General features: G+C 48.6%; 1 protein-coding gene across 1 annotated transcript in view; it reads right to left on the minus strand.

The window, feature by feature from the left end:
- Positions 1-25,913, minus strand: part of SDAD1 (SDA1 domain containing 1) — a 36,074-nt gene that overhangs the window by 8,756 nt on the left and 1,405 nt on the right. Inside the window, exons 2-18 of the mRNA XM_038759155.1 lie at positions 23,087-23,191; positions 20,994-21,092; positions 18,476-18,586; positions 17,414-17,485; positions 17,216-17,316; positions 14,785-14,842; positions 13,168-13,242; positions 11,434-11,535; positions 11,167-11,236; positions 10,695-10,798; positions 7,451-7,508; positions 4,856-4,914; positions 4,588-4,664; positions 3,141-3,238; positions 2,970-3,046; positions 1,540-1,669; positions 978-1,072 (exon numbers count right to left, since the gene is read on the minus strand). Of these exons, the coding sequence (XP_038615083.1) occupies positions 978-1,072; positions 1,540-1,669; positions 2,970-3,046; positions 3,141-3,238; positions 4,588-4,664; positions 4,856-4,914; positions 7,451-7,508; positions 10,695-10,798; positions 11,167-11,236; positions 11,434-11,535; positions 13,168-13,242; positions 14,785-14,842; positions 17,216-17,316; positions 17,414-17,485; positions 18,476-18,586; positions 20,994-21,092; positions 23,087-23,191 (1,491 nt within the window). The remainder of the gene's footprint in view (positions 1-977; positions 1,073-1,539; positions 1,670-2,969; positions 3,047-3,140; positions 3,239-4,587; positions 4,665-4,855; positions 4,915-7,450; positions 7,509-10,694; positions 10,799-11,166; positions 11,237-11,433; positions 11,536-13,167; positions 13,243-14,784; positions 14,843-17,215; positions 17,317-17,413; positions 17,486-18,475; positions 18,587-20,993; positions 21,093-23,086; positions 23,192-25,913) is intronic.

The following is a 25,913-nucleotide window of genomic DNA, read 5'->3' on the forward strand; positions in this document are numbered from 1 at the left end:
GGACGGAGCCCGGGCCCCGGAAGGTCACGGGTTCTAATCCCGGCTTCACCACGTGTCTGCTGTGTGGTCTCGGGAAAGTCACTTCACTCACAGAACAGTGCTTTGCACAGAGTAAGCGCTTAACAGCGTGAGAAGCAGCGTGGCTCAGTGGAAAGAGCCCGGGCTTTGGAGTCAGGGGTCATGGGTTCGAATCCCGGCTCCGCCAATTGTCAGCTGCGTGGCTTTGGGCAAGTCACTTCACTTCTCTGTGCCTCAGTTCCCTCATCTGTAAAATGGGGATTAAGACTGTGAGCCCCCCGTGGGACAACCTGATCTCCTTGCAACCTCCCCAGCGCTTAGTACAGTGCTTTGCACATAGTAAGCGCTTAATAAATGCCATTATTATTATTATTTAACAAATGCCATCATCATCATCATCATCATCATCATCATCATCATCCTCTGGGCCTCGGTGACCTCATCCGTCCAATGGGGATGGAGCCCCACGGGGGACGGGGACTGTGTCCAACCCGATTTGCTGGGATCCACCCCAGCGCTTAGTACAGTATCCGGCGGCGCGCAGTAAGCGCTTAACAAATAGAGAAGCAGCATGGCTCAGTGGAAAGAGGTCATGGGTTCAAATCCCGCCTCCGCCGACTGTCAGCTGGGTGACTCTGGGCAAGTCACTTCACTTCTCTTTCAGCGCTTAGTACAGTGCTCTGCACACAGTAAGCGCTCAATAAATACGATTGATTGATTCTCTTTGCCTCGGTGACCTCATCTGGAAACTGGAGATGAAGCCTGTGAGCCCCCCGTGGGACAACCTGATCACCCTGTAACCTCCCCAGCGCATAGACCAGTGCTTTGCACATAGTAAGCGCTTAACAAATGCCATCGTTATGATCATTATTAAATACCACAGTTATTGGTCCCATTTTACGGGACTCTCTGGCTGCCTCCGCCCCCACCCCCGCGGCCAGGTGCCAACGTCCACCCACCACCGCCTGCTGCTCTTCGTCGGAAGAGTGATGGACGTCGACCCATTCGCCGTCCTCATCGTCCTCTTCGCTGAGGCTGGCGCTTTCCCAACCGTCTGCAGGGCGACAGCACACCGGTGGTCAGACCTCCCGCCCCGCCTCCGCCGACTCCTCCTCGGTCGGTGCCAGCGACGGGGCGGAGGGGAAATGGGGAAGAGAGGGGAGGGCGAGGAACCGGGCACCCGGGATGGAAGCGTGCCCCTCCGACGGCTTTCCCACCACACTGGGCCCGGTCGGGAAGGGGGCCGCCGGACGCTCCCTAGGGAACCACTCGGAAGCCCGGGGAAGAGGACGGTGGGCGACCGGGCCGTCTGCCTCGTCGCCCAGGGAGCAGTTGTTGGGATGGGCTCCTCTCCTCCCCAGGTGCCAATCCGGACTCGGTGGGCCCCGTGGACCCTCGGCGCCAAGCGTCCCCGATTCCCCGGAGGAGCCGGCCCAGCCCCGCGCCCCGCTGGGCCGACCTCGCTGACCAGGCCGGACCGTGAGAAGCCCCTCAACCCGCCGGCGCAGGGAACTGATTAACCTCCATCGGCTTCTCCGTCCGCATCCTCTTGCTCAACCTCCAAAACCTCTGCCCCGGGAATGTAATCTTTGGCATCTAATTCACCGTATTCTTGGATTCTGGCCTCCTTGGAGGCCTCTGTTGGTTTACCCTAAAGGAGATACAAATATTCCACGTCATTCATTCATTCCATCGTATTTATTGAGCGCTTGCTGTGTGCGGAGCACTGTATTTAGCACTTGGGAAGTCCAAGCTGGCAACATATAGAGACGGTCCCTACCCAACAGCAGGCTCACAGGCTAGAAGGGGGAGACAGACAACAAAACAAAACATATTAACAAAATAAAATAAATAGAATAAATAGGTACAAATAAAATCAATAAATAACATCAGACGTCTTACCTAACAGGACCACCTAGACACGTCCTCTTGCAGCTAATAACAGACCACCCATCTTCCCTAACTCGCCCCCTCCCCTCCTCACTTTCCCACCAGTGATCCAGCACGGAACGCGCCCCCGCGGATCCATTTAATTCCTCTCCAGCTTTCCAACACCCTTTAACCGTTCCGCAAAACTTTCACACGACGCGAATGGAAGGAAAGGCATTTTCGAGAATGAGGGGTCACCATCGAGGCCGGTCTTCAACCCGCCCCACCATCAGAATGACCCTCCTGTTCCTTACCAACCTTCTATTCATTCATTCACTCATTCAATCGTATTTATTGAGCACTTAATGTGTGCAGAGCGCTGTACTAAGCGCTTGGGAAGGACAAGTTGGCAACATCTAGAGACGGTCCCTACCCAACAGTGGGCTCACAGTCTAGAAGGGGACTAGACTAGTCGAGAAAGCTCTTCTCAGCCCACCGCCACCCCCACGGCAAATTCCTACGGACAAGTGCCCGCTTCTTCCAGCCTTAGTTTCCTCATCTGTAAAACGGGTGGGCTGCACCCGTTCTCCTTCCCCGCTCGAGACTGCGAGCGCCACAGGGGCCCAGGGACTCTATCTGACCTCATTATCTTCTGCCTGTATGTATGGGAAGCAGCGTGGCTCAGTGGAAAGAGCCCGGGCTTTGGAGTCAGAGGTCAGGGGTTCAAATCCCGGCTCTGCCACCTGTCAGCTGTGTGACTTTGGGCAAGTCGCTTAACTTCTCTGTGCCTCAGTGACCTCATGTGTAAAATGGGGATTAAGACCGTGAGCCCCCAGTGGGGCTCCCCAGCGCTTAGAACAGTGCTTTGCACACAGTAAGTGCTAAATAAATGCTATCATCATTATTATTATTATTATTATTATTAATAATACGGGAAGCGCTTAACAGTCCCTAAGGCCACGGGCGGTGGTTGGCGGCGTGCCTCTGCTAGTCGACGACACTTTCCCCTCTGGGAATGGTTTCCCAGAATTCCCCGCGGCTGGGAACGGTTTTCCAGAATTCCGCCCCCCGCCACCGCTTACCCTGAACTTCTTCTGGAGCATCTGGGGGTTCAGCGTTCGGAACAGCTGGATCAGAGTCCGGGCGGACATCATCACGTCTGCGGAACAGAAGCCACCGGGGGTTTGCCGGGACCCCCCGGAGACACCCCCGGGGGCCACTGGTCACCCCCGGACCCCAACCAACACACTCACTCTTATCCCTGTGGGTCTTATAGAGGGCCAAGTCCTGGAGAAGGTCTTCTGTCATGGCCAGCGGACACCTGGCCGTTATCTCTTTAATGGCGTTGATCCTGGAAGAGAAAGGCCCTCACTGAGCGAATGATCATAATCGTGATGATGATAATAATTCTGGTATTTGTTAAGCGCTTCCTATGTGCAAAGCCCTGTTCTAAGTGCTGGGGAGGATCCAAGGTGATCGGATTGTCCCAGGTGGGGCTCCCAATCGTCATCCCCATTTTACACATGAGGTAACTGAGGCGCAGAGAAGTGAAGTGACTTGCCCAAAGTCACCCAGCTGACGAGCGGCGGAGCCGGGATTAGAACCCATGACCTCTGACTCCCAAGCCCGGGCTCTTTCCACTGAGCCACGCTGCTTCTCTATAATAATGGTGGCATTTGTGAAGCGCTTACTGTGTGCAAAGCGCTGTTCTAAGCGCTACAAGGTAATCAGGTTGTCCCACATAATAATAATAATAATGATGGCATTTATTAAGCGCTTACTATGTGCAAAGCACTGTTCTAAGTGCTGGGAAGGTTACAGGGTGATCAGATTGAGCCCCCTCCTTCCTCTCCCCCTCCTCCCCCTCTCCATCCCTCCCGCCTTACCTCCTTCCCTTCCCCACAGCACCTGGATATATGGATATATATCTGTACGGATTTATTACTCTATTTTACTTGTACATATTTATTCTATTTATTTTATTCTGTTAATATGTTTTGTTTTGTTCTCTGTCTCCCCCTTCTAGACTGTGAGCCCACTGTTGGGTAGGGACCGTCTTTATATGTCGCCAACTTGTACTTCCCAAGCGCTTAGTACGGTGCTCTGCACACAGTAAGCACTCAATAAATACGACTGAATGAATGAATGAGTGAATCAGGTTGTCCCACGGTGGGGCCCACAGTCTTCACCCCCATTTTCCAGATGAGGTCACTGGGGCCCAGAGAAGTGAAGCGACTTGCCCAAGGTCACACAGCTGACAGCTGGAGGAGCCGGGATTGGGACCCATGACCTCCGACTCCAAAGCCCGGGCTCTTCCCGCTGAGCCACGCTGCGTCTAAATCCCCGTTTTCCAGATGAGGGCACGGGAGGCCCAGGGTCTGTCTCTATATGTTGCCAACTTGGACTTCCCAAGCGCTTGGTACAGTGCTCTGCACACAGTAAGCGCTCAATAAATACGACTGATTGATTGATTGATTCATGCGACTTGCCCAAAGTCACCCAGCAGCCAAGTGACGGAGCCGGGATGAGAACGGACGACCTCTGACTCCCAAGCCTGGGCTCTAGCCACTGAGCCACGCTGCTTCACGGCTTTACTGAGCTTCCCATAGTAAGGTCTGTGTGGGTGGGGGTGGCCGTCTATTACGTCTCTGGGGTGCTCCGCAGGGCTCCCCTCCTCCCCGCCCCGCCTTGGGCACCTACCCGACGGTCATCACCTCCCCCGAGTTCTTGTCCGTCACGAAGTTGTTGGCCACGGTCATCAGCACGGACTGGACGATCTGGAGAGGAGAGAGGCCTCTTGAGCCTCCACGTGATGGACAACTTGGGGAAGGGGGGTCCACGCCGCCTCCCTAATCCCCCCCGACTGATGGTGCAGAGCCCTTCAGCCCCGTCCCCCCCCACCGAGGCTGGGGCCGTGAGTTCGATTCTCGGCCTCCGAGGGGGTCGCAGCGGTTTCCGGAGCCCTCACCTCGGGGGGGACCAGCTGGTGGGCAGCCTGGGCGGCGAACAGGAGGATCTTGGTGACGTCTGCGCACGGGAGAGGGGGGAAACGGCCGGAAAACGTTAGGTCCGGTGCCTCCGGCGATGGAGCCGGCAGCAAGGACCTCCACCGGTCGCCCATCATCATCAGTCGTATTTATTGAGCGCTTACTGTGTGCAGAGCACTGTACTAAGCGCTTGGGAAGTACCACCTCCACCTCAAAAACCCCTGGCCACCGGCTTTAAAGCAGTCCACCATCTCGCTCCTCTCCTACTCCCAGACCGCACACTCGATTTCTCTAACGCCAACCTTCTTGCTGTGCCCCCATCTCGCCCACATCCTGCCCTCCCTCCTCAGATCATCATCATCATCAATCGTATTTATTGAGCGCTTACTATGTGCAGAGCACTGTACTAAGCGCTTGGGAAGTACAAATTGGCAACATATAGAGACAGTCCCTACCCAACAGTGGGCTCCCAGTCAGATCCCCCAGACAGTGACTCTCCCCACTTTTAATAATAATAATGGCATTTACTAAGCGCCTACTTTATGCCAAGCACTGCTCTAAGCGCTGGGCCTCCGATTACAAGGTGATCGGGTTGTCCCCCGGGAGGGCTCACAGTCTTCACCCCCGTTTTACAGATGAGGTCACCGAGGCACAGAGAAGTTAAGCGACTTGCCCAAGGTCACCCAGCTGACAAGTGATGGAGCCGGAATTTGACCCACGACCTCTGACTCCAAAGCCCGGGCTCTTTCCATTGAGCTTCCCTATCAAACCCTTATTGAAAGCCCATCTCCTCCAAGAGGCCTTCCCTGACTAAACCCCCCTTTCCTCTTCTCCCTCTCCCTTCTGCGTCCCCCGGCTCGCTCCCTTCATTCATCCCCGCTCCCAGCCCCTCACCGCTTTCGTACAAATCCAGCGCTTAGAAAAGTGCTTTGCACATAGTAAGCGCTTAATAAATGCCATAATCATTATTATTATTATTATTATTATTAAATCTGTCATTTATTTAATTCTACTTTACGTCTGCCTCCCCCTCTTCTATACCGCGAGCTCATCGTGGGCAGGGAACGTGCCTGTTGATGGTAGTAAGCGCTTAATAAATGCCATCATCATTATTATTATTATTAAATCTGTCATTCATTTAATTCTATTTTACGTCTGACTCCCCCCTTCTATACCGCGAGCTCATCGTGGGCAGGGAACGTGCCTGCTGATGGTAGTAAGCGCTTAATAAATGCCATCATCATCATTATTATTATTATTAAATCTGTCATTTGTTTAATTCTATTTTACGTCTGCCTCCCCCTCTTCTATACCGCGAGCTCATTGTGGGCAGGGAACGTGCCTGTTGATGGTAGTAAGCGCTTAATAAATGCCATCATCGTTATTATTATTAAATCTGTCATTTATTTAATTCTATTTTACGTCTGCCTCCCCCACTTCTATACCGCGAGCTCATCGTGGGCAGGGAACGTGCCTGTTGATGGTAGTAAGCGCTTCATAAATGCCATCATCATTATTATTATTATTAAATCTGTCATTTATTTAATTCTATTTTATGTCTGCCTCCCCCTCTTCTATACCGCGAGCTCATCGTGGGCAGGGAACGTGCCTGTTCGTGGTAGTAAGCGCTTAATAAATGCCATCATCATCATTATTATTATTAAATCTGTCATTTATTTAATTCTATTTACGTCTGCCTCCCCCTCTTCTATACCGCGAGCTCATCGTGGGCAGGGAACGTGCCTGCTGATGGTAGTAAGCGCTTAATAAATGCCATCATCATTATTATTATTATTAAATCTGTCATTTATTTAATTCTATTTTACGTCTGCCTCCCCCTCTTCTATACCGCGAGCTCATCGTGGGGAGGGAACGTGCCTGCTGATGGTAGTAAGCGCTTAATAAATGCTATCATCATTATTATTAGTAGTATTAAATCTGTCATTTATTTAATTCTATTTTACGTCTGCCTCCCCCTCTTCTATACTGCGAGCTCATCGTGGGGAGGGAACGTGCCTGTTGATGGTAGTAAGCGCTTAATAAATGCTATCATCATTATTATTAGTAGTATTAAATCTGTCATTTATTTAATTCTATTTTACGTCTGCCTCCCCCTCTTCTATACCACGAGCTCATCGTGGGCAGGGAACGTGCCTGTTCGTGGTAGTAAGCGCTTAATAAATGCCATCATCATCATTATTATTATTAAATCTGTCATTTATTTAATTCTACTTACATCTGCCTCCCCCTCTTCTATACCGCGAGCTCATCGTGGGGAGGGAATGTGCCTGTTGATGGTAGTAAGCGCTTAATAAACGCCATCACCATTACTATTAAATCTGTCATTTATTTAATTCTATTTTACGTCTGCCTCCCCCTCTTCTATACCGCGAGCTCATCGTGGGCAGGGAACGTGCCTGCTGATGGTAGTAAGCGCTTAATAAATGCCATCATCATTATTATTATTATTATTATTATTAAATCAGTCATTCATTTAATTCTATTTTACGTCTGCCTCCCGCTCTTCTATACCACGAGCTCATCGTCCGGATGGACGAACGAATGACAGGGCTCACCTCTCTGGTGGGGCTGGAGGAAGCGCTGGACGAAGGGGTAGAAGTTGAAGAGGAAGAGCTGTGAGGGGAAGAGGCCAAACAGGATTAGCAGCACGGAAAGGAAATCAATTTCTCGCCCCTCCTTCGATTCTCCTCCCCTCTGCGCGGGTCTGTATCCCCTGAGCAATCAGTTTCCCCACCCTAAGGCCCTTCTCTACGTACTCTGCCACTTCATCATCAATCGTATTTATTGAGCGCTTACTATGTGCAGAGCACTGTACTAAGCGCTTGATGGTAGTAAGCGCTTAATAAATGCCATCACCATTATTATTATTATTAAATCTGTCATTTATTTAATTCTATTTTACGTCTGCCACTTCCCCTATATTTTATTTTTCTCTCCCCTCAGATGGACTTCCCCTCTTCCCCCCTCTCCATCCCCGCATCTTACCTCCTTCCCTTCCCCACAGCACCTGTATATATGGATATATGTTTGTACAGATTTATTACTCTATTTATTTATTGACTGATTTTACTTGTACATATCTATTCTATTTATTTTATTTTGTTAGTATATTTGGTTTTGTTCTCTGTCTCCCCCTTCTAGACTGTGAGCCCGCTGTTGGGTAGGGACTGTCTCTATATGTTGCCAACTTGTACTTCCCAAGCACTTAGTACAGTGCTCTGCACACAGTAAGTGCTCAATAAATACGATTGATTGATTGATTGATTGACTGTAAGCTTCTTGTGGGCAGGGATTGTGTCTACTGAACTCTCCCAGGTGCTTGGTACAGTGCTCTGTTCAGCGTTTCCAGACTGTGAGCCCACTGTTGGGTAGGGACTGTCTCTATATGTTGCCAACTTGTACTTCCCAAGCGCTTAGTACAGTGCTCTGCACACAGTAAGCGCTCAATAAATACGATTGATTGATTGTAACCTCCCCAGCACTTAGAACAGGGCTTTGCACATAGTAAGCGCTTCATAAATGCCATTATTATTATTATTATTATATAAGCAAATCGGGTTGGACAAAGTCCCTGTCCCCCAGGGGGCTCACAGTCTCAATCCCCATTTTACAGCCGAGGTAACTGAGGCCCAGAGAAGTGAAGTGACTTAATAATAATAATAATGATGGCATGTATTAAGTGCTTACTATGTGCACAGCACTGTTCTAAGCGCTGGGGAGCTTACAAGGTGATCAGGTTGTCCCACGGGGGGCTCACAGTCTTAATCCCCATTTTACAGCTGAGGTACTGAGGCCCAGAGAAGTGAAGTGACTTGCCCAAAGTCACCTAGCTGGCAAGTGGCAGAGCTGGGATTTGAACCCATGACCTCTGACTCCAAAGCCCGGGCTCTTTTCCACTGAGCCACGCTGCTTCTCAATAATGGCATTTATTAGGCGCTTACTATGTGCCAAGAACTGTTCTAAGCACTGAGGGAGATACAGGTGATCAGGGTGTCCCACTTGGGGCTCCCAGTCTTCATCCCCATTTTACAGAGGAGGGAACTGAGGCCCAGAGAATAATAATAATAATAATAATGATGGCAGAGAAGTGAAGTGACATTCCCCAAGTCACCCAGCTGACGCGTGGCCGAGCCGGGATTCGAACCCACGACCTCTGACTCCCAAGCCCGGGCTCTTTCCACTGAGCCACGCTGCTTCTCAATAATAATAGTGGCATTTATTAAGCGCTTACTATGTACCAAGAACTGTTCTAAGCACTGGGGAAGATACAGGTGACCAGGTTGTCCCCCCGTAGGGCTCCTAGTCTTCACCCCCATTTTACAGAGGAGGGAACTGAGGCCCAGAGAATAATAATAATAAATAATAATAATGATGGCAGAGAAGTGAAGTGACTTTCCCCAAGTCACCCAGCTGACGAGTGGCCGAGCCGGGATTCGAACTCATGACCTCTGACTCCCAAGCCCGGGCTCTTTCCACTGAGCCACTCTGCTTCTCAATAATAATAGTGGCATTTATTAAGCACTTACTATATACCAAGAACTGTTCTAAGCACTGGGGAAGATACAGGTGATCAGGTTGTCCCCCCGTAGGGCTCCTAGTCTTCATCCCCATTTTACAGAGGAGAGAACTGAGGCCCAGAAAATAATAATAACAGTGCTCTGCACACAGTAAGCGCTCAATAAATACGATTGATGATGATGAATAATGATAATAATAATGGTGGCAGAGAAATGAAGTGACTTTCCCCAAGTCACCCAGCTGATGAGTGGTGGAGCCAGGATTCGAACCCACGACCTCTGACTCCCAAGCCCAGGCTCTTTCCACTGAGCCACGCTGCTTCTCAATTCATCCCCATTTTACAGAGGAGGGAACTGAGGCCCGGAGAATAATAATAATAATAATAATGATGGCAGAGAAGGGAAGTGACTTTCCCCAAGTCACCCAGCTGACGAGTGGCCGAACCAGGATTCGAACCCACGACCTCTGACTCCCAAGCCTGGGCTCTTTCCACTGAGCCACGCTGCTTCTCAATTCATCCCCATTTTACAGAGGAGGGAACTGAGGCCCAGAGAATAATAATAATAATAATAATGGCAGAGAAGGGAAGTGACTTTCCCCAAGTCACCCAGCTGACGAGTGGCCGAACCGGGATTCGAACCCACGACCTCTGACTCCCAAGCCTGGGCTCTTTCCACTGAGCCACGCTGCTTCTCAATTCATCCCCATTTTACAGAGGAGGGAACTGAGGCCCAGAGAATAATAATAATAATAATAATAATGGCAGAGAAGGGAAGTGACTTTCCCCAAGTCACCCAGCTGACGAGTGGCCGAACCAGGATTCGAACCCACGACCTCTGACTCCCAAGCCTGGGCTCTTTCCACTGAGCCACGCTGCTTCTCAATTCATCCCCATTTTACAGAGGAGGGAACTGAGGCCCAGAGAATTAATAATAATAATAATAATAATAATAATGATGGCAGAGAAGGGAAGTGACATTCCCCAAGTCACCCAGCTGACGAGTGGCCGAACCGGGATTCGAACCCACGACCTCTGACTCCCAAGCCTGGGCTCTTTCCACTGAGCCACGCTGCTTCTCAATTCATCCCCATTTTACAGAGGAGGGAACTGAGGCCCAGAGAATTAATAATAATAATAATAATAATGATGGCAGAGAAGGGAAGTGACTTTCCCCAAGTCACCCAGCTGACGAGTGGCCGAGCCGGGATTCGAACCCACGACCCCTGAGTCCCAAACCCGGGCTCTTTCCACGGAGCCAGGCTGCTTCTGCCGGATCGCACCTCATGGATTCCCACCAGTCGGGAGATGAGGTCCATCAGCATCATCTTCACTTCGAACCTTTCCTTGGAGTTCTCCAGTTGCTTCAGGAGTTTCTCCGCGAAGCCTGGAAGAGAGGAGAAGCGTTAGGGGGGGAGGCATTACCAGCCTCTCGCGCTTCCCTGACTAGGGGAAAGAGAAGCAGCGTGGCTCGGTGGAAAGAGCCCGGGCTTTGGAGTCAGAGGTCACGGGTTCAAATCCCGGCTCCGCCACTTGTCAGCTGGGTGATTTCGGGCCAGTCACTTCACTTCTCCGGGCCTCAGTTCCCTCATCTGGAAAATGGGGATGAAGACTGGGAGCCCCACGTGGGCAACCTGATCACCTTGTATCTCCCCCAGTGCTTAGCACAGTGCTCGGCACTTAGTAAGTGCTTCACAAATACCACAATCATTATTGGGAGCAGGGAGGGACAAGGGAAGGATCCTCGCTCCACACCTTGGGGATCGTGGATCAGGTGAATGGCGGAGAAATTGAACACTTCCGGCTTCTTCTTCTTCTTCTGTTTCTGGAAGCAGAGGAGGAGGAGGAGGAAGAGCGAAGGTTATTCCGACGGCAATTCAAGGGAAGGGTGGTGATTTTCCACCACCGCGGCTCTTCTGCCCCTTCTTAGACCGTCCACTGGTGACCCGTCTGATGATCCCGGATTGCAGCACCGAGCGAACACCAGAAAATACCATTTTTTTTATATAAAAAAAGACTCACTTTCAGGACTTTCATGGCCTTTTCTAACTTCTTCTTGTGCTTGGAAGATTTTTTCCCGGTGGCATATTTCACGAGGAAGTCCCTGGCCGTGGGACCTTCGTCCTAAGGAAGAAACCACCACGATAATAATAATAATAATGGCATTTATTAAGCGCTTACTATGTGCAAAGCACTTAATAATGACGCTATTTGTTAAGCGCTTACTAGGTACCAACGAATGAACAACAGGCTCAATAGACTGTGAGCCCACTGTTGGGTAGGGACCGTTTCTACATGTTGCCAACTTGTAATAATGATAATGGCATTTATTATCATCAATCGTATTTATTGAGCGCTTACTATGTGCAGAGCACTGTACTAAGCGCTGGAGCACTGTACTAAGCGTTTTATTAAGCGCTTACTATGTGCAAAGCACTGTTCTAAGCGCTGGAGAGGTTACAAGGTGATCAGGTTGTCCCACGGGGGGGCTCACAGGCTTCACCCCCATTTTACAGATGAGGGAACTGAGGCCCAGAGAAGTGAAGTGACTTACCCAAAGTTACACAGCTAATTGGCGGAGCCGGGATTTGAACCCATGACCTCTGACTCCAAAGCCCAGGCTCTTTCCCACTGAGCCACGCTGCTTCACTGTACTTGTACTACATTGAACTTCATCGAACTTGTACTTCCCAAGCGCTTAGTCCAGTGCTCTGCACACGGTAAGCACTCAATAAATACGACTGAATGAATGAAATCCGATCTGAGGAAGGGCAGCCCTGGGTGACGGGGAACGGGCCCTGACGGGAAGGTCGAGATCTCTCAGCGTGGCTCAGTGGAAAGAGCCCGGGCTTTGGAGTCAGAGGTCATGGGTTCAAATTCCGGCTCCGCCAAGTGTCAGCTGTGTGACAACTTCTCTGGGCCTCAGTGACCTCATCTGTAAAATGGGGAAGAAGACTGTGAGCCCCCCATGGGACAACCTGATCACCCTGTAACCTCCCCATCATCATCATCATCAATCGCATTTATTGAGCGCTTACAATGTGCAGAGCACTGTACTAAGCGCTTGGGAAGTACAAATTGGCAACATCTAGAGACAGTCCCTACCCAACAGTGGGCTCACAGTCTAAAAGGGGGAGACAGAGAACAAAACCAAACATACTAACAAAATAAAATAAATAGGATAGATATGTACAAGTAAAATAAATAAATAAGTAGAGTAATAAATATGTACAAACATATATACATATATACAGGTGCTGTGGGGAAGGGAAGGAGGTAAGATGGGGGGATGGAGAGGGGGATGAGGGGGAGAGGAAGGAAGGGGCTCAGTCTGGGAAGGCCTCCTGGAGGAGGTGAGCTCTCAGTAGGGCCTTGAAGGGAGGAAGAGAGCGAGCTTGGCGGATGGGCAGAGGGATTGGGGGCATTCCGGGCCCAGGGGTCGATGGCGGGACAGGCGAGAACGAGGTACGGTGAGGAGATCAGCGGCAGAGGAGCGGAGGGTGCGGGCTGGGCTGGAGAAGGACAGAAGGGAGGGGAGGTAGGAGGGGGGAAGCTCCCCAGCGCTTAGAATGGTGCTTTGCACATAGTAAGTGCTTAATAAATGCCATTATTATTATTATTATCTGTCGCACGCGAGAGTTGGCTGGGAAGGCGGAGTGGGACGGCCCCTCTTCTGATGCCCCGCAGGCACTTCCTGCCCCGAATGGCGGCATCGGGCACGAGTCTCGAGGGGCAGGGACGAGCAGGGCGACTGACCTCAGACTCTGAATCGCTCTCTCGCTTCTCGTCCTCGTCTCTCCCCAGGAAGAACTTCAAACCGGCCACCAGGATCTGAGGAGGAAGAGGAGGACTTGGACTTCCCAAGCGCTTAGCACGGTGCTCTGCACACGGTAAGCGCTCAATAAATACGATCGATTGATTGAGGGGAGTCCGTCAGCCCGGCCGGAAGCTCCCTCCCCGGCTCCCCGGGCGGAGATCGGGGAAAATTTCCCCTGCCTCAGATGCCGGACCGTCGGAAGGCCGAGACCGGGCTCGGGTGCGGATCTAGGAAAGGTAAATCGGGAGGGAGGCGGTGGTGCGGCCGATCGCCGGGCTCCGCTCCCGGCTTCCTGTCGGACCATGGGCCTCCATTCCCAGAATAATCATAATGATGGTATTCGCTAAGCGCTTACTATGTGCCAAGCACTGTTCTAAACGTTGGGGTAAATACAAGGTAATAATAATAATGGCATTTATTAAGCACTTACCATGTGCCAAGCACTGTTCTAAGCGTTGGGGTAAATACAAGGTAATAATAAGAATGGCATTTATTAAGCACTTACTATGTGCCAAGCACTGTTCTAAACATTGGGGTAAATACAAGGTACTACTAATAATAATAATGGCATTTATTAAGCGCTTACTACGTGCCAAGCACTGTTCTAAACGTTGGGGTAAAGACAAGGCAATAATAATGGCATTTATTAAGCACTTACCATGTGCCAAGCACTGTTCTAAACGTTGGGGTAAATACAAGGTAATAATAATGGCATTTATTAAGCACTTACCATGTGCCAAGCACTGTTCTAAGCGTTGGGGTAAAGACAAGGTAATAATAATGGCATTTATTAAGCACTTACCATGTGCCAAGCACTGTTCTAAATGTTGGGGTAAATACAAGGTAATAATAATGGCATTTATTAAGCACTTACCATGTGCCAAGCACTGTTCTAAGCGTTGGGGTAAGTACAAGGTAATAATAAGAATGGCATTTATTAAGCACTTACTATGTGCCAAGCACTGTTCTAAGCGTTGGGGTAAATACAAGGTACTACTAATAATAATAATGGCATTTATTAAGTGCTTACTATGTGCCAAGCACTGTTCTAAGTGCTGGGGTAAATACAAGGTACTAATAATAATGGCATTTATTAAGTGCTTACTATGTGCCAAGCACTGTTCTAAGCGTTGGGGTAAATACAAGGTAATAATAATAATAATGGCATTTATTAAGTGCTTACTATGTGCCAAGCACTGTTCGACGCATTGGGGTAAATACAAGGTAATCAGGTTATCCCACGTGGGTCTCACAGTCTTAATCCATAATAAATGCCATTATTATTATTACAGATGAGGTAAACTGAGGCCCAGAGAAGTGAAGTGACTTCCCCAAAGTCACCCAGCTGACAGGGGGTGGAGGCAGGATTAGAACCCACGACCTCTGACTCTCCAGCCCACGCTCTACCCACTGAGCCGCAAGTTAGTCTAGCCTAACTCGCCAGTTGGAGCCTCCGGGCAGAAAAGACGAGGAGAAGAAAGATGACATCGCCTCGCCCCACCTTGTGTGTGCGTGTTGTGTTGTGTCTGTGTGTTGCGTGCCGAACCCAATCTCACCTTTGTGACCTTGGAAAAGCACGCGGTGGTGATTACGTTCACTGTTTTGGCATCGTTCCTGCAAAAACGACATGACAATAATAATAATAATAATAATAATAATAATAATGATGGCATCTGCTAAGCGCTTATTATATGCCACTTAACAAATACTATTTTATTTTAAAAAAAAACAAACAACCCCAGCACTTACCATAGTGCCTGGCACCTAGTAAGCACTTTCTTAGTGATACTTGTTGAGCACTTACTATGTACCACTTAACAAATAGTATTTTACTTTTTCCTGAAAAAAGCACCCCGGCACTTTTTTTAATGGTATGTTAAGCACTTACCGTTTACCGCTTAAATACTATAACTTTTTTCTTAAAAAAAGAACCCCAACACTTATTTAATGGTATTTGTTAAGCGCTTATTATATGCCACTTAACAAATACTATTTTATTAAAAAAAACAAAAAAACAAAAAAACCACCCCAGCACTTACCCCAGTGCCTGGCACATAGCAAGCACTTTTTAAATGATACTTGTTGAGCGTTTACTATGTACCACTTAACAAATACTATTTCACTTTTTTCTAAAAAAAGCACCCCAGCATTCTTTAGTGGTATTTGTTAAGCACTTTGTACCACTTAAATACTATTTTACTTTTTTCTTATAAAAGCAACCCAGCACTTCTTTAATGGTATTTAAGCGCTTACTATGTACCACTTAAATACTATTTTACTTTTGTCTAAAAAAAGCACCCCAGCACTTTTTTAATGGTATGTTAAGCGCTTACGATGTACCATTTAAATACTATAACTTTTTTCTAAAAAAAGCACCCCAGCACTTTTTTAATGGTATTTGTTAAGCGTTTACTATATGCCACTTAATAAATACTATTTTATTAAAAAAAAAAAAACACCCCAGCACTTACCCCAGTCCCTGGCACCTAGTAAGCACTTTTTTAATGATACTTGTTGAGCACTTAATATGTACCACTTAACAAATATTATTTCATTTTTTTCTAAAAAAAGCACCCCAGCATTTTTTAATGGTATTTGTTAAGCACTATGTACCACTTAAACACTATTTTACTTTTTTCTTGTAAAAGCAACCCAGCACTGCTTTAATGGTATTTAAGCGCTTACTATGAACCACTTAACAAATACTATTTTACTTTTGTCTAAAAAAAGCACCCCAGCACTTTTTTAATGGTATGTTAAGTGCTTACCATGTACCACTTAAATACTATAACTTTTTTCTAAAAAAAAAGCACCCCAGCACTTTTTTAATGGTATTTGTTAAGCATTTACTATATGTCACTTAACAAATACTATTTTATTTAAAAAAAACAACACCCCAGCACTTACCACAGTGCCTGGCACCTAGTAAGCACTTTTAAAATGATACTTGTTGAGCATCTACTATGTACCACTTAAATACTATTTCATTTTTTCTAAAAAAAGCACCCCAGCATTTTTTAATGGTATTTGTTAAGCACTCTGTACCACTTAAATATTATTTCATTTTTTTCTAAAAAAAGCACCCCAGCATTTTTTAATGGTATTTGTTAAGCACTCTGTACTGCTTAAATACTATTTTACTTTTGCCTAAAAAAAGCACCCCGGCACTTTTTAAATGGTATATTAAGCGCTTACTATGTACCACTTAACAAATACTATTTTATTTTTTTCTAAAAAAAAGCACCCCGGCACTTTTTTAATGCTACGTTAAGCGCTTACTATGTACCATGTACTATGAGAAGCAGCGTGGCTCAGTGGAAAAAGCCCGGGCTTTGGAGTCAGGGGTCATGGGTTCGAAATCGGCTCTGCCAATTGTCAGCTGGGTGACTTTGGGCAAGTCACTTCACTTCTCTGGGCCTCAGTTCCCTCATCTGTACAATGGGGATTAAGACTGTGAATCACCCGTGGGACAACCTGATCTCCTTGTAACCTCCCCAGCGCTTAGAACAGTGCTTTGCACATAGTAAGCACTTAATAAATGCCATCATTATTATTATTATTATTACCACTTAACAAATACTATTTTAATTTTGTCTAAAAAAAGCACCCCGGCACTTTTTTAACAGTACGTTAAGCGCTTACTATGTACCACTTAACAAATACTATTTTACTTTTTTAATGGTATGTTAAGCGCTTACCACCACTTAAATACTACAACTATTTTACTTTTTTAATGGTATGTTAAGCGCTTACCATGTACGACTTAAACACTATAACTTTTGTCTAAAAAAAAAAAAAAGCACCCCAGCACTTTTTTCATGGTGTTTGTTAAGCGCTTACTATGTGCCACTTAGGAAATATTGTTATTATTTTTTTTTTAAAAGCATCCGGAACATCCCGAGAGCAATCTCGGGCGCCTTGAGAAGCGTCACACGTCCCAGGGGATGGGAGGACTAAGGTTTTGGGTTCGACAGATACTTCGCTCACCAGATGTTCCTCTTGTACAGCTCAATCATCACGTCCAGGGAGATCTTGGCGGCGATGACGTTGCTGTCCCTCAGCATGGTGTACATGAAATTCTGCAGGACCTAGGGACACGGAGGAGGGCCGGGGGGTGGCACTGAGCTGAGCGTTGGTCTGCCCTGCCTCCTCCCACCCACCCCGGGGAGAACCCCCCACACTCACCGTGTTCACTTTGTTGTTCTTGTGCTTGGCGTTTATATTCTTGATGTCGGTCACGATGTGAGTGTACAGCGTCTGTTGTGAGGGAGGTTAAAAAAAAGAGATGACGACGCTTGGTAGGCGTCTACTAGGTGCCAAGTCCTGTATTAAGCGCTGGGGTAGAACATGGGAAGCGGCGTGACTTAGTGGAAAGAGCGCGGGGTGGGGAGTCGTAGGGCATGGGTTCTCATCCCAGCGCTTTGGACATAGTAAGCGCTTAATACATGCCATCATTATTATTATTATTATTATTATTATTATTATTATTATTATTATCCCAGCTCTGCCACTTGTCGGCTGGGTGACTGTGGGACGAAACAATTCATTAATAATAATAATAATGATGGCATTTATTAAGTGCTTACTATGTGCAGAGCACTGTAATAATCAATCAATTATTTATATTTATTGAGCGCTTACTGTGTGCAGAGCACTGCTAAGCACTTGGGAAGTATAAATTGGCAACATCTAGAGACGGTCCCTACCCAACAACGGGCTCACAGTCTAGAAGGGGGGAGGCAGACAACAAAACTAAACATATTAACAAGATAAAATCAACAGAATAGTAAATATGTACAAGTAAAATAAATAGAGTAATAAATCCGGACAGACAATCTCACACTTGCCTGCTGTTGCCTCAGTTTCCTCATCCGTGAGACTGTTTTGTTTTGTGGTCTGTCTCCCCCTTCTAGACTGGGAGCCCGCCACTGGGCAGGGACTGTTTCTATAGGTTGATGATTCGTATTTTCCAAGTGCTTAGTCCAGTGCTCTGCACGCAGTAAGCGCTCGATAAATACGACTGAATGACTGAATGAATGAGGAAACAGGTTGGGAGGAGTTCACACAGCGGGCAAGCGGCGGAGCCGGGATCAGAACGTGAATTCTCCGACTGGCGGGCCCGGATCCCGCTGCTTCCCGGACATCCGGAGACGTCCAGTCGAGCCACCCACCATCCCCCTCCGGACCGGCTAGCGGGGACCCTCGCCCCCCAGCCCCGGGCCCCCCGGGGCCGATCCGGGTCCTCACCTTTCTCAGGAGCTTGTCATGGCAGCGCAGGAGTTCGAAGAACAGTTCCAGCAGACTGGTTGGGTTGATGAGGTTCTTGTTTCTCAGCAAGATCAGAGCTTTGCAAAACGTCTGGAGAACAAGGGGGGAGACGCAACGTCCGGACGGTGAATAATAACGGTAATGACGATACCTGCCAAGCACTGTCCTAAGCACCGGGGTAGATACACGGTGATCAGGTTGTCCCACGTGGGGCTCCCAGGCTTCACCCCCATTTTACAGATGAGGGAACTGAGGCACGGAGAAGTGAAATGATTTGCCCAAATCACACGGCTGACAAGCGGCGGAGCCGGGATTAATGCTGCTGCTTATGGTGGCATTTGTTAAGCACTTACTATGTGCCAAGCACCGGGGTAGATACAAGGAGATCAGGTTGTCCCATGTGGGGCTCGCAGTCTTCATCCCCATTTTCCAGGTGAGGGAACTGAGGCCCAGAGAAGTGAAGTGACTTGCCTAAAGTCACAGAGATGATAAGTGGCGGAGTTGGGATTAGAACCCAAGACTTCTTACTCCCAAGCCCGGGCTCTTTCCACTGAACCACGCTGCTTCTCCTCAATGGGCTCACAGTCAATCAATCAATCGTATTTATTGAGCGCTTCCTGTGTGCAGAGCACTGTACTAAGAGCTTGGGAAGTACAAGTTGGCAACATATAGAGACAGTCCCTACCCAACAGTGGGCTCACAGTCTAGAAGAAACGGGTTGGACACAGCCCTCTGTCCCACGTGGGGCTCACAGTCTTAATCCCCATTTTCCAGATGAGGGAACTGAGGCCCAGAGTAGTGAAGTGACTTGCCTACAGGGGTCGGGATTAGAACCCACGACCTCTGACTCCCAAGCCCGGGCTCTTTCCACTGAGCCACGTTGCTTCTCCTTAACAGGCTCACAATCTAAAAGAAATGGGTTGGACACAGCCCTCTGTCCCCCGTGGGGCTCACAGTCTCAATTCCCATTTTCCAGATGAGGGAACTGAGGCCCAGGGAAGTGAAGTGACTTGCCCAAAGTCACATAGATGATAAGTGACGGAGTCGGGATTAGAACCCACGACCTCTGACTCCCAAGCCCGGGCTCTTTCCACTGAGCCACGCTGCTTCTCCTCAACGGGCTCACAATCTAAAAGAAACAGGTTGGACACAGCCCTCTGTCCCACATGGGGCTCACAGTCTCAATCCCCATTTTCCAGATGAGGGAACTGAGGCCCAGAGAAGTGAAGTGACTTGCCTACAGGGGTCGGGATTAGAACCCACAACCTCTGACTCCCAAGCCCGGGCTCTTTCCACTGAGCCACGCTGCTTCTCCTCAAGGGGATCACAATCCAGAATAAACAGGTTGGACACAGCCCTCTGTCCCATGTGGGGCTCCCAGTCTCAATCCCCATTTTCCAGATGAGGGAACTGAGGCCCAGAGAAGTGAAGTGACTTGCCTACTGGGGTCGGGATTAGAACCCACGACCTCTGACTCCCAAGCCCGGGCTCTTTCCACTGAGCCACGCTGCTTCTCCTCAACGGGCTCAGTCTAGAAGAAACGGGTTGGACGCAGCCCCCGTCCCACGTGGGGCTCCCAGTCTCAATCCCCATTTTCCAGATGAGGGAACTGAGGCCCAGAGAAGTGAAGTGACTTGCCTACAGGGGTCGGGATTAGAACCCACGACCTCTGACTCCCAAGCCCGGGCTCTTTCCACTGAGCCACGCTGCTTCTCCTCAATGGGCTCACAGTCTAGAAGAAACGGGTTGGACGCAGCCCTCTGTCCCCCGTGGGGCTCCCAGTCTCAACCCCCATTTTCCAGATGAGGGAACTGAGGCCCAGAGAAGTGAAGTGACTTGCCTACAGGGGTCGGGATTAGAACCCACGACCTCTGACTCCCAAGCCCGGGCTCTTTCCACTGAGCCACGCTGCTTCTCCTCAACGGGCTCCCAGTCTAGAAGAAACGGGTTGGACGCAGCCCTCTGTCCCCCGTGGGGCTCCCAGTCTCAATCCCCATTTTCCAGATGAGGGAACTGAGGCCCAGAGAAGTGAAGTAACTTGCCTACAGGGGTCGGGATTAGAACCCACGACCTCTGACTCCCAAGCCCGGGCTCTTTCCACTGAGCCACGCTGCTTCTCCTCAACGGGCTCACAATCTAAAAGAAACAGGTTGGACACAGCCCTCTGTCCCACATGGGGCTCACAGTCTCAATCCCCATTTTCCAGATGAGGGAACTGAGGCCCAGAGAAGTGAAGTGACTTGCCTACAGGGGCCGGGATTAGAACCCACGACCTCTGACTCCCAAGCCCGGGCTCTTTCCACTGAGCCACGCTGCTTCTCCTCAACCGGCTCACAATCTAGAAGAAACGGGTCGGACGCAGCCCTCTGTCCCCGGTGGGGCTCCCAGTCTCAACCCCCATTTCCCAGATGAGGGAAACTGAGGCCCAGCGACAGATAACCGAGGCCTGAGGCTCGGAAGCCGCCCGCGGGCCCGGGCGGCCACCCGCCGGTCTCACCATTCGAAGATCGGGGTCCAGGAGGGTATGGTTGTACCTCAGCAGGTCTTTGAGGTGCTGGGGGAAGTCGGCCAGGTGGTCCGGATAACAGTGCCCCACCTGCAACGCAACCAAAACGGCGTCCTCAACACCTTCGGGGCCCGTGGGCGCCTCGTCGGTCGAAGAAAAGCCCCCCCAAACACGGTCAGGACCCCGCGGAAGCCGCCCCCCCCTCCCTCCCGCTCCCGCCATCCTCCGCGTCGTGGCCCACGGTCGCTCATTCAGTCGTATTTATTGAGCGCTTACGGTGTGCAGGGCGTCACAACCCCATCTTGGGAGGACGGTGACGTGACTGTTTTGAACTCGGGCTGGCAAAACCTCTCCCCAGCTAGGCAGTCGACTCTTAGAGGGCAGAGATTGTCCCCGCCTACTCTACCGCACTGTCCCGAGCGCTTACTGCAGTGCTCTGCACAGAATCATCATCATCAATCGTACCTATTGAGCGCTTACTGTGTGCAGAGCACTGGACTAAGCGCTTGGGAAGTACAAGTTGGCCACATATAGAGACGGTCCCTACCCAATAGTGGGCACACAGAATAACGCTCAATAGACACCCCTGATGGAGGAAAGCCAGACACTCACTGGAAAATAATAATAATAATAATAATAATAATAATAATAATAATAATAATAATAATGGCATTTATTAAGCACTTACTATGTGCAAAGCACTGTTCTAAGGCTGCGTTGAGCTCGGGCTGGAAAAACCTCTCCCCGGCTAGGCAGTCGACTCTTAGAGGGCAGGGATTGTCCCCGCCTACTCTACCGCACTGTCCCAGGCGCTTACTGCAGTGCTCTGCACAGAATCGTCATCATCAATCGTATTTATTGAGCGCTTACTGTGTGCAAAGCACTGTACTAAGCGCTTGGGAAGTACAAGTTGGCAACATATAGAGACGGTCCCTACCCAACAGTGGGCGCACAGAATAACGCTCAATAGACACCCCTGATGGAGGAAAGCCAGACACTCATTGGAAAATAATAATAATAATAATGGCATTTATTAAGCGCTTACTATGTGCAAAGCACTGTTCTAAGCCCTGGGGAGGTTACTGTAATAATAATGGTGGCATTTATTAAGTGCTTACTATGTGCAAAGCACTGTTCTAAGCGCTGGGGAGGTAATAATAATAATAATGGTGGCATTTATTAAGCGCTAACTATGTGCAAAGCACTGTTCTAAGCACTGGGGAGGTTACAATAATAATGATAATAATGGTGGCATTTATTAAGCGCTTACTATGTGCAAAGCACTGTTTTAAGCGCTGGGGAGGTTACAATAATAATAATAATAATGGTGGCATTTATTAAGCGCTTACTATGTGCAAAGCACTGTTCTAAGCGCTGGAGAGGTTACAATAATAATAATAATAATAATGGTGGCATTTATTAAGCGCTAACTATGTGCAAAGCACTGTTCTAAGCGCTGGGGAGGTTACAAGGTGATCAGGTTGTCCCACGGGGGGCTCACAGTCTTCATCCCCGTTGTACAGACGAGGGAACTGAGGCCCAGAGAAGTGACGTGACTTGCCCAACGTCACCCAGCTGACAATTGGCGGAGCCGGGATTGGAACCCATGACCTCTGATTCCAAAGCCCGGGCTCTTTCCACTGAGCCACGCGGCTTCCCTAAATCCCTCTGAAGACGGGCCCCGGACTGAGCCCCCCTCTTATTCTCTCCTCCTCCCCGTCACCCCCTCCCACCCTACCCCCTTCCCCTCCCCATAATACTTGTATATACTTGTACATTATTTATTACTCTATTTTATTTGTACATATTTACTACTCTATTTATTTTATTAGTGATGTGTATATAGCTATAATTCTATTTATTATTCTGACGGTACTGACGCCCGTCTGTTTCGCTCTGTTGCCTGTCTCCCCCTTCTAGACCGTGACCGTTGGGTAGGGACCGTCTCTATATGTTGCCGACTTGTCCTTCCCAAGCGCTCAGTACAGCGCTCTGCACCCAGTCAGCGCTCAATAAATCCGACCGAATGAGCGAGCCCCCGCTGCCGGCCGAGCCCACCCTCTCCTCAGAGGACGACGTCCTACCTGGGCCAAGAACATCACCAACTCGGCCAGTTCCTTGCTGGGTTTATCCGGCTGCAGCTTGAAAATCTCCACATTGGACCGGTAGTGGTTGTACTGCTGCAGAAACTGAAAGCACAAAGACAACACAACCGATCCGGTCGGGCTCCGCTACCCAAAGTGGCTTCTCCGCCTCACAAGAGTGGATACTAATTTGTACAGATTTAGTACTGTTTTATTTGTACCTATTTACTACTCTAATTTATTAATGATGTGTCTGTACATATCTATTCTATTTATTTTACTAATATAATAATAACAATGATGGCATTTATTAAGCGCTTACTATGTGCGGAGCACTGTTCTAAGCACTGGGGATATACAAGGTGATCAAGTTGTCCCACGTGGGGCTCACAGTTTTAATTTCCGTTTTACAGATGAGGTAACTGAGGCTCAGAGAAGTTAAGTGACTGGCCCAAGGTCACACAGCAGACATGTGGTGGAGGCGGGATTCGAACCCATGACCTCTGACTCCAAAGCCCGGGCTCTTTCCACTGAGCCACGCTGCTTCTCTGTAATAATGGTATTTGTTAAGCGCTTACTATGTGCAAAGCACTGTTCGAAATGCTGGGGGGATACAAGGTGATCAGGTTGTCCCACGTGGGGCTCACAGTCGTAATCCCCATTTTACAGATGAGGTATGGTTTGTTTAACATTAATACATTAATCAAATACATTAATCAAAACATTAATATGTTTTGTTCCGTTCTCTGTCTCCCCCTTCTAGCCTGTGAGCCCGCTGTTGGGTAGGGACCGTCTCTAGATGTTGCCAACTTGGACTTCCCAAGCGCTTAGTCCAGTGCTCTGCGTACAGTAAGCGCTCAATAGATACGATTGATTGATGTAGCTATAATTCTGTTTATTCTGATGGTATTAACCCCTGTCTACTTGTTGCGTTGTCTGTCTCAATCAATCAATCGAATTTATTGAGTGCTTACTGTGTGCAGAGCACTGTACTCAGCGCTTGGGAAGTACAAGTTGGCAACATATAGAGACAGTCATCATCATCATCATCATCAATCGTATTTATTGAGCGCTTACTGTGTGCAGAGCACTGTACTAAGCGCTTGGGAAGTCCAAGTCGGCAACATATAGAGACGGTCCCTACCCAACAGTGGGCTCACAGTCTAAAACAGTGGGCTCACAGTCTAGACAGTGAGCCCGTTGCTGGGTAGGGACCGTCTCTATATGTTGCCGACTTGTACTTCCCAAGCGCTTAGTCCATCATCATCATCATCATCATCATCAATCGCATTTATTGAGCGCTTACTATGTGCAGAGCACTGTACTAAGCGCTTGGGAAGTACAAATTGGCAACATCTAGAGACAGTCCCTACCCAACAGTGGGCTCACAGTCTAAAAGGGGGAGACAGAGAACAAAACCAAACATACTAACAAAATAAAATAAATAGGATATGTACAAATAAAATAAATAGAGTAATAAATATGTCCAGTGCTCTGCACACAGTAAGCGCTCAATAAATACGATTGAATGAATGAATAATAATATTTTTCAAGTCCTTACTATGTGCTGGCATTCCATGGTCCGTGACCAAGGAACTGGGCCCACACGGGCTTGAGGCTGAAGCCTGGCTAGAGATTCATTCATTCAATCGTATTTACTGAGCGCTTACTGTGTGAAGAGCAAGATGTGGCTCTAATAATAATAATAACGATGGCATTTGTTAAGCGCTTACAATGTGTGAATCACTGTTCTAAGCGCTGGGGGGGATACAAGGTGATCAGGTTGTCCCATGGGGGGCTCACAGTCTTCATCCGCTGAGAAGCCGCGTGGCTCAGTGGAAAGAGCCCGGGCTTTGGAGTCGGAGGTCACGGGTTCAAATCCTGGCTCCGCCAATTGTCAGCTGGGTGACTTTGGGCAAGTCACGTCACTTCTCTGGCCCTCAGTTCCCTCATCTGTAAAGTGGGGATTAAAACTATGAATCCCCCGTGGGACAACCTGATCACCTTGTAACCCCCAAAGCGCTCAGAACAGTGCTTTGCACATAGTAAGCGCTTAATAAATGCCATTATTATTATTATTATTCATCCCCATTTGACAGATGAGGTCACTGAGGCTCAGAGAAGTTACATGACTTGCCCAGGGTCACACAGCAGACATGTGGCGGAGCGGGATTAGAACCCACGACCTCTGACTCCCAAGTCAGATTTGAGGGGAGAAGTCACCAGCCCCAGAAATCGATTCAGTTCAATTCAGTCGTATTTATTGACACTTACTATCTGCAAAGCACTGTACCAAGAGCTTAGGGGAGTGCAATGCAACAATAAATGGACAGATTCCCGGCCCACAATGAGCTTACAGTCTCCGAGAAGCAGCGTGGCTCATGGAAAGAGCCCAAACTTGCAAGTCAAGGGTCATGGGTTCTAATCCCGACTCTGCCACTTGCCAGCTGTGTGACTTGGGGCAAGTCACTTCACTTCTCTGGGCCTCAGTTGCCTCATCTGTCAAATGGGGATGAAGACTGTGAGCCCCACGTGGGACAACCTGATCACCTTGTATCCTCACCAGCGCTTAGAACAGCGCTTGGCACATAGTAAGCGCTTAACAAATGCCAACATTATTATCTCAATTCTGCCACTTAGCTGTGTAACTTTGGGCAAGTTGCTTCACTTCTCTGGGCCTCAGTTCCCTCATCTGTCAAATGGGGATGAAGACTGTCAGCCCCACGTGGGACAACCTGATCACCTTGTACCCTCCCCAGCACTTAGAACAGTACTTTGCACATAGTAAGCGCTTAACAAATACCATCATTACTATTATTATTATTAT

The sequence above is a fragment of the Tachyglossus aculeatus genome, chromosome 17 (genome assembly GCF_015852505.1).
Source record: "Tachyglossus aculeatus isolate mTacAcu1 chromosome 17, mTacAcu1.pri, whole genome shotgun sequence".
Taxonomy (NCBI): Eukaryota; Metazoa; Chordata; class Mammalia; order Monotremata; family Tachyglossidae; genus Tachyglossus; species Tachyglossus aculeatus.